The sequence below is a fragment of the Dipodomys ordii genome, unplaced genomic scaffold (assembly GCF_000151885.1).
Source record: "Dipodomys ordii isolate 6190 unplaced genomic scaffold, Dord_2.0 Scaffold9, whole genome shotgun sequence".
NCBI classification, from domain to species: Eukaryota; Metazoa; Chordata; class Mammalia; order Rodentia; family Heteromyidae; genus Dipodomys; species Dipodomys ordii.
Genome location: NW_012267225.1, coordinates 18,184,727 through 18,194,017, shown reverse-complemented (window position 1 = coordinate 18,194,017; position 9,291 = coordinate 18,184,727). Strand labels below are relative to the sequence as shown.

At 37.5% G+C, this 9,291-nt stretch overlaps 1 protein-coding gene across 3 annotated transcripts in view; it reads left to right on the top strand.

Annotated features, from left to right (window-relative positions):
• Positions 1 to 9,291, top strand: part of Rb1cc1 (RB1-inducible coiled-coil 1) — an 82,407-nt gene that overhangs the window by 19,743 nt on the left and 53,373 nt on the right. For all 3 annotated transcript variants that reach the window (XM_013009347.1, XM_013009346.1, XM_013009344.1), the window contains exons 2-4: positions 6,869 to 6,980; positions 8,262 to 8,387; positions 8,771 to 8,897. In XM_013009347.1, the coding sequence (XP_012864801.1) occupies positions 8,317 to 8,387; positions 8,771 to 8,897 (198 nt within the window). In that variant the 5' untranslated portion in view covers positions 6,869 to 6,980; positions 8,262 to 8,316. The remainder of the gene's footprint in view (positions 1 to 6,868; positions 6,981 to 8,261; positions 8,388 to 8,770; positions 8,898 to 9,291) is intronic.

Sequence of the window (9,291 nt, the reverse complement as noted above, 5' to 3'; positions counted from 1 at the left end):
TTCTTTTTGCTTATGTGGTGCTGGGGAATCGAACCCAGGGCCTCATGCATGCAAGGCAAGCACTCTACCACTGAGCCACCTTCCCAGCCCTGAATCTGATTTTTTTAATGTAAAGTTTTGGTTTTTTTTTTGGGGGGGGTGAGTGAGATTATTTCAGATTGAATGTTTGCTTTTTTTTTTTTTTTGAGACAGGGTTTTGCTGTATAACTATCATTTTGCTACATCACCTAAAATCTCTGTCTTCTTGCCTCTGAATCTTGTGTGCTATGATTACACATAATTACAGTCTTGTGTACCATATATCTGGCTAAATTAAATACTTCTAAATAACCTTTTCTCGAAGTAGATATCATTTATGTAAATATATACGAGCCTTTCATTATACTCAGATAGACTTCACAAGAGCAGGCAGCTTTACTTTCTGCTTAATTAATAAATCTAAGAACATGCCTACTGCATGCTAGGTTCCTAACTTCTACTCTTTTGAGATCAATTCTTTCTATGTAGTCTAGGTTGAGCTTGGACCCTGTGTATCCCACAGTGGGATACATGCCTTGTAAGTGCTAGGATTACAGAGATACACCATTATGCCCAGCGCACAGGTGCTCCCCCCCAATGTTGCAAACTGAAAATCCCTAATTTTTTATTTTATAAAGTATCTTCCTTTAGTCAGGTTATATAACTTCTGAATATTTTCCATCTTCAAATGGAAGCAGCAGTAATTTTGTGTTACATGTGATAAATGAAGTAATACATAAAGCTGTTTAGCTCTATAATGAATCACTTAATATATATTAGCAATGATTATAAATTTTATGTGTGGTAGGTTTGGATATATGAAGTATAAATAAATTTGTGACCATAAAAGCCATGTACCTGACATTTAGTTACAGATTACCAATATTCATAGACCCACAGGGAATGATGCCTGATTGTACTGTGTAGTCTGATTTTTCTTTATGATATTCTTGGGTAAATTTTAAGTGGTAGCTAGCAATTAATGAGGATGTAGAGAATGTAGATTCAGAAGGGAGCTTCTGACTAAAGCTGCAAGTCTTTTTTCCTAGGCATTGTGTGTGAGTTTACACACACCTTTACCTGCCTAATCTTAAAGCTAATTATGCAAAGTAACCTTGTTTCCCCTCCTCCCCCCTGTTGTTTTTTGTTGGTCTTGGGGCTTGAACTCTGGACCTGGGCACTTTCCTACAGCTCTTCACCTCAAGGCAAGCGCTCTACCACTTAAGCCACAGTGCCACTTCTGGTTTTCTGTTGGTTTATTGGAGATAAGAGTCTCATGGCCTTTCCTGCCCCAGCTGTCTTTGAATGTTGATCTCAGATCTCAACAGCTCTAGTAGCTAGGATTACAGGTGTGAGCCACCAGCACCCAGCTCTTTTCTTTCTTTTTTGAATATAGTGATTGGGCTATTTATTTTATTCACTGTTACAATTTGTAGCATAGTGCCTGAGGCATTAATAGGCAATCTATGAATGAAAATCAAACTCATTAGTAAGTAAAGATGACATATAAATACAAAATAGTGAAATACTACTGACAAGTAAAAACATTACACTTACATGAGTATGGTGTTCTTGCTGACATGGTATATTGCCTAAGGACTTACAAAGAAACAATTTTGTAGTATACTTATTTTAAAATGTTTGAATGTTTTGAGGGAGGTATAATGTTGTATGATTGCACCCTCCCATACTAAGGTATTGAAGCAGGAGGATCTGGAATTCAAAGCCAGCATGCTTGCATGACTGCATGGAAAGACCCCCAAAATAGGAATATTGGCCTAGCAGTTTGTACTTCGGAGAATCTCTTAGGAAAAACAATCCAGGTTCAAGCCAAGAGTGACTATGCATTTCTATAATCTTAGTTGTGTAGTAAATGGGATTGAGAGAATTGTGGTTTGAAGCGAGCTCAGACTAAAAGACAGATCCTATCTCAATCAAAAGCCAGGCATGGTAACACGTGCTTGTGGGATCCCAGTTATTTGGGAGGTATAGGTAGGAGGATTGTGGTCCAAAGTTGATGCTTCAAAAAAAAAAAAAAGTAAGACTTTTTCTGGGAAATAACTATAGCAAAAAAGAATTGGGGTGTGGCTTTAATGGTAGAGCACTTGCCTAGTAGGCACAAGCCAAGTTCAGACCTCAGTACCACAAAAGAAAGAAAAAAACTCCCAAACACATTTAATAAATGTATACTTGTGAGATTAAAGCCTGGGAGTTAATAAGCAAACAAATTACATTAAATTCACAAGTTGGGATGCTTTTTTATCCACTAACAGTGATTATGACACGTGATATGAAAATTTGTAGTGTAGGGAAAGTAATTATATAGTAGACTTAATAGTGCTATGGTATAAACTCCCCCATATTTTAACCTTTTAATGTCTTCTCTTTCATGTGATGGCCTGGCTTATAGGAGTTATTAGAGGACTTGCTTATTGTTAACTTAGGAACACATTTTTGTAATTCACAGTTCTGTCAGCTGTTTATCATTTATTAAAAATGTAGTTTACATTAATTACATAGAGGTGATTTTCTTGTCAGTCTCACTGTCCCTCCCAAAAGTATTTCAACATCTCCTGTTTGTATTTTATCTTGATTATATTTATTTTCTTTCAAAATGTAATTTAAAATTATTCACTATTTTTTTTTTTTTTTTTTTTTGCCAGTCGTGGGGCCCGAACTCTGGGCCTGAGCACTGTCCCTCAGCTCTTCAGCTCAAGGCTAGTGCTCTACCACTTGAGCCACAGTGACACTTCCAGCTTTTTTCTGCTTATGTGGTGCTGAGGAATTGAACCCAGGGCCTCAGGCATGCAAGGCAAGCGCTCTACCACTGAGCCACCTTCCCAGCCCTCACTATTGTTTTTCCATTCCCCCATTCCCATCTCCTAAGTAGTCTATAGTTTCATTTTCTGTGTTTAGCCATATATGTAGTTAGGCATATGAATGTATATGTGTGTATGTCTGGATATTTATACCTTTTAGGTGTAGTTTCCTTATATAGTTGAAGACATGGTATTTCATTTTTTGAGTTTAGCTTGTCTTGCTTAGTGTAATCGTCTAAAATTACATTCATTTACCTGTAAATGATGTGATTTCATTTTTTTCTTTATTGCTGTGTAATATGCCACAGTGTATGTTTAACTGTATACATAGTTTTTTTTACATACATTCATTTTTCTAAAAGGAATATTTTTAAATTACAGAAATGATAACATTTAAGATATAGGAAAATATAATAGGTCAAGCCATTATTGTATATACCTTTTCTTTTTTCTCTCTCTTTTTTTTGGCCTTGTCACTGTCCCTGAGCTTCTTTTGCACAAGGCTAGCATTCTACCACTTGAGCCACAGAACCACCTCTGGAATTTTCTGTTTATGTGGTGCTGAGGAATTGAGCCTGGGGCTTCATACATGCTATGCAAGCACTTGAGCTAACTTCCCAGCCGGCCCCTCCCTTTTTTTTCTTTTTATTGTGAAAATACCATACAGAGGGGTTACAATTACATGGGCAAGGTAATGAGCACATTTCTTATCAAGCATTGTTGCTTCCTCCTTTGTTTCCCCTTCCCTTCTCCCCTCCACACACACACCCTCTTTTTTTTGTCAGTCCTGGGGCTTGAACTAAGGGCATGGGCACTGCCCCTGAGTTTATTTTGCTCCAGACTAGCATTCTACCACTTGAGCCATAGCAACACATCTGGCCTTTTCTGTTTATGTGGTACTGAGGAATTGAATCATACATGCTAGGCCGTTACTCTACCATTAAGCCACAGTCCTATCTCCACATTTTCTTTATCTGCTCATTTGGTGTTGAACACCTCCGGTCATTTCCATCCTTTGGCTATTGTGAACAGTGAAGCAATAAACACAGTTTTGCAGGTATCTTTCTGGTATATTGCTTTACTCTCCTCAGATATATGCCTAATAGTGGTGTGGAGAGTTACAAGGAATGTCTAGTTTTAGTCTTTGAGGAATCTGCATGCTGATTTCTGCAATGGTTATGCTATTTTACATTCTCACCAATATTGTATGATGTTCCCCTCCTCTTTAAGCATTTGTGTTTTCTGTGTGTGTCTGTCTGCTTATGTAGTGCTGAGTAATCGAACCTAGGGCCTCATACATGCAAGGCAAGCACAGTGAGCCACCTTCCCAGCCCTGTTGTTGTATTCTTGATGTCTGACATTGCTAGTCTGACCAGGGTGAAATGAAACCTTAGTGTAGTTTTTATTTTCATTTCCTTTATGACTAAGAATGTTGAACATATATCAGCCATTTGTATTTCTTGTGAGAATATGTCTGGTTCACTTGCCTATTTATTAATTGGATTGTTACTTTTTCCTGGAGCAAGTTCTTTTCACATTCTGTATATTAGTTCTTTATCTGTTGAATGCTTACAGTGATTTTCTCCCATTCTTTGAGTTGTCTCTTGGTTCTTTTGTTTTTTGTTTTTGTTTTTGCTGTGTATAACCTTATTTTTTGTATGTTTTTTATTGTGAAAATGTTCAGAGGAGTTACAGTTACATGAGCAAGTTAATGAGTACATTTCCTATTGAGCATTGTTGCCTCCTCCTTTGTTTTCCCCCTACCATCCCTCTCCCCCTCCCCAAGGTTGTAAAGTTCATTTTCAATAGTGTTTTGTACATCTCAATGTTACAATGGGTCAACCTGTATCCTTATTTAAGCATTTTGTTTTTTTTTCCTTCCCTTCCCCGAATTAGTAGAAGTGTATATACAAGATGCAGAGAGCCTTTTTTTCCCAAGACAAAGTACACCTTTTTATTTTATATGGTTAAAATAAAAAATCTCCCTACTTCCCTTGAGAAATAGTATAATATCTAAAACACTTTGATGAACACTGAATATTAAAACACTGACATTATGCAAATGGACTGAATAAGATGAACTAATACATAGTCTAAGAACGTGTCACTGCATCAATATCAGGAAGGAAAAGATTGGACTGATTTTCCTGGTTATTCTCCACTAAGTGGCCTCAGAGAAGAAAAGGCAGTGAGGTTACCACCAAAAGAAATGTGTCTAGCATGTTCTTGATGTCTGTTCTCCTTTTTTATTTGATGTAGTCTCATTTGTCAATTCTTGCTCCCACCCTCTGAGCATTTGGAGAATTATTCAGAAAAATAATACCTGTGTGTATATCTTTTTGTATGTTGTGCTATAGTAAATTTAAACTTTCAGATCTTTGAGATTTTGATCGAAATGGAATAGTTTGTTTGTTGTCAGTGGTGGTGTCTGAACTCTTGGCCTGGGCGCTGTCCCCCAGTTCTTCAGCTCAAGGCTAGTGCTCTACCACTTGAGCCACAGTGCCACTTCTGGCTTTTTCTTCTTATGTGGTGCTGAGGAATCAAACCTAAGGCCTCATGCATGTAAGGCAAGCACTCTACCACTGAGCCACCTTCCCAGCCTGAGTTAAAATTCTTTCAGTCTTTGTCTGAGAGATGGCCAGTTTCTCAGCACTTTGGTTGAAGAGGCTTTTTTCCCACTGTATGAAAAGTTTTTTTACTTCTTAGTAAAAAATTAGCTGTGTAGTTTTTTTTCCTGCTTATCACTTTAATCTATTCTGTCATCTATTTATAGACTTGGTACTGTAACATAACAGGAAATATTTTAGTTTTTGTTAGATGAATAGAGAGCTGTTTATTTTGGGCCACACTATGGAGGCTCTGTTGCATTCCCTGTAAATAGTAATGGTTGAGGTGAGTGGGTTGGAGTTGGGTGAGCTAGAGCCATACCATCATGGAGATGATGTTGGAAAATATTGGGGTAGATAGCGAGCATGTAATTGTTTAGGAGTTGCCACAAGATGTGGGATAATAATACTTCATCAGTAATGAGTTTTTTTTTTTATCTTACTGGATTTGGTTAGGGACCATCTTAAATTTCTTATTAAGTATAACTTGAGATGGCTACCTACTTGTCAAATATAGGCAAGGACGGAATCAGCTGTCAAGTTGGAAGTTATAAAATACTGAATAACAATCATATAACATCCCATCACTTTTGCTGTATTTTATTGATTAGATACATTTCCAGCCTTAAGTATACTGTGGGTAGAAGTGGTAAGCACATTTCACGTTTAAAGTAGAGATAGTATAGATATCTGGTATCACATATAAGGTACAGTTTTTATTCCTGTTTTTTAGGAGAGTAAACTAAAATCAATGAATAATTTGTCAAAGATTATATAGTTAATGAGGCCAGGCCACCCCCCAGATGGTCTGACTTTATACCCTGGGCTATAGTTCAGGTTGGCCTGGAACTTGCTATCCTTCTGCCTCAGCCTCCTAACTGTTGGGATTACAGATTGTTGTATCACCAAAAGTTACATTTTAAGGACTTAGAAACAGCCCTTTTGGTCTTTTAGTAGAGTAGGCCTGAGTGCTGTGAGTGTATGTGCAGGTAGGAAAAGGAAAAAACTATTCTTAGAGATGATAATTTTAATTTTTAAGGTCACAAACACCTTTTAATCTTCACATTGATAGTCATCATTTAAATATGATAATTTTAGAGGGAAAAAGAGAAAATGGCTCAGCACCCAGAGGCAGTTTCTCATGCCTTTAATCCTAGCTACTGAAAAAGCTAAGATTTGGATGATTGAGGCTTGAAGCCAGCTCAGACAGAAAAGTCTCCAAGACTCCATCTTCAAAATAGCAAAAATCTGTGCTGGAAGATGGCTTAAGTACCAGGGATAGTATCATCTGAGCAAGAGCAAGGCACTAAGCCTAAATCCTGGTACCAATCACCAAAAATGGGGAAAGATAATGAAAATGACTGTACTGTTACTGCATATGTTACTATTTCTTTGTATAATAATTCAGAAATTTTTCTTTTCTAGTTCTCTGAGTTTAACCAATAATGCCATCCAGTCGCCAATATCAAGCACAGCAAACATAAGCCAGTTTTAATCTTTTAAAAAAAGTGGTAGTGCTTTTTCATAGTGCCTGACGGTAAGTCACAGTTCAACCTTCCTCTTTTGTCCTTTCCTTCTGTTAACTTATTCTCTAATAGTCATATGGAAAGAACATAAGGAAACATAAGTAGCAGTTTCTCAGATTGGTGTTATAATTTTCATTTGTCTCTGGCATTTTTACGTATTGGTTAAAAATTCTGAACATTTAAATTCATTCCTTTTAAATGTTCCCATGTCTTTTATAGCTGAAGTGTAGTTTTATAAACGAGAGTTTAAATTAAAGTATTTAAAATGTTTTCAGCTCTAGACTTGTCCACTTTTATCTATTTAAATAAAGTAATATTTCTATTAGGACTAGAGGTTGCTTTTTGAAGGCACAAGTTTCAGCGATTCTTTTTTTTTTTTTTTTGGGTCCAGTCGTGGGGCCTGTACTTTGGGCCTGGGCGCTGTCCCTTAGCTCTTCAGCTCAGGCTAGCGCTCTACCACTTGAGCCACAGTGCCACTTCCGGCTTTTTTCTTTTTGCTTATGTGGTGCTGAGGAATCGAACCCAGGGCCTCATGCATGCAAGGCAAGTGCTCTACCACTGAGCAACCTTCCCAGCCCCAAGTTTCAGCGATTCTTGCAAAGAATTCTAGCTCCATGTGGAGGTAGGAACACAGGTTAAGAGAGGACCCTGAATGGAAGGAATTGCCATTAATTATTTCACACAATTTGAAAGTGATGACTTATTTGCTGTTTAGTTTAACTGAAACACGAATCTGTTTTTAGTTGTTAGGGAAAATTGTTTTTTTTTGGGGGGGTGCTTTTAGGAATAAGAAAATATTTATTGGTGGATGCTGAATATGGAATCCAGCCTCACTTATGCTAGGCAAACACCTGCCTGAAAACAAACACTTTTTTCAAGTTTTTCCCCTTTTACTTATCTCATTACTATTTACTTTTTTAGCATAAAGTTTACAAAATTTCCTGGCTAATTATCTTAAACATTGGAACCTGTTGTTATTTACATGTTTTTTTTTTTTTTTTGCCAGTCATGAAGCTTGAACTCTGGGCCTGGGCCCTGTCCCTCAGCTCTTCAGCTCAAGGGTAGTGTTCTATATTTGAGCCACAGCGCCACTGGGTTTTCTGGTGGTTTATTGGAGAAAAGAGTCTCATTGTCTTTCCTGCCTAGGCTGGCTTTGAACCACAATCCTCAGTTCTCAGCCTCCTGATTTGCTAGGATTACAGGCATGAGCCATTGATGCCCAGCCTGCTATCCCTTCATGACCCTTTTTGAACTTGTTTGTAATACTGACTACTTCTCATGTTTCATTTAAGAACTGTATCTGAGCAGAGGGTGAGGTATAAACTCACAGAATCCAGAGAAACCATCATGAAGTTATATGTGTTTTTGGTCAACACTGGAACAACTCTGACATTTGATACTGAACTTACAGTGCAGACGTGAGTAGTATTCCATTTACTTTCACTTTTTAGATCTGTGTATATGGGAAGAGTTAAAGAAATTTGAAAAAACATTTCTATAATATGGCAGATTTTAAATCTTTTATCTCAACATACATATCCATTCTGCTTTTTGGTCATTTGCTTTTATTTGCTTATTTGATTAAAGTCTTCAGCCTGTTAATGGGAAAATGATTTGTGAGTTTCATATGTCTAACCATCTTCTAACTTTTCAGGGATTTCAAATATTTAACTAATGCCTTCCTATACTTAGTTTTTAACTTTAGAGGAAGGCAAAAATGAATGAATGCATGAATATACAAAGTACCTCTTTCTAATCAGTGGCAATTGTAAACAACCTTTTTTTTTTAATTCATGAAAAGTGTGGCAGACCTTAAGTATGCTATTCAAAGCAAATACAAGATTGCTATTCAGCACCAGGTGCTGGTGGTCAATGGAGGAGAGTGTATGGCTGCAGATCGAAGAGTATGTACCTACAGCGCTGGGACAGTAAGTATCAAAGGCCTACTTTTTTTTTTTTTTGGCAGTTGTGGTCCTTGAACTCTGGGCCTGGGTGCTGTTCCTTAGCTCTTCAGCTCAAGGCAAGTACTCTACCACTTGAGCCACAGGGCCACTTCTGGTTTTCTGGTGGTTTATTGGAGATAGGAGTCTCGTGGATGTTCCTGGCTGGGCTGGCTTTGAACCATGATCCTCAGCTCTCAGCCTCCTGAGTAGCTAGGATTATAGGCATGAGCCACTGGTGCCCAGTGGGCATACTTTTTTATTTTTAACCCTATTTACCATTTTACCTCAAAGAGGGAGCTGGGAGTAAGCATTCAAAAGTTATTTTTTATCTTTTTCATGTATTGAGGGCAATGTACATATTCAAAAGTTACCTTAATCT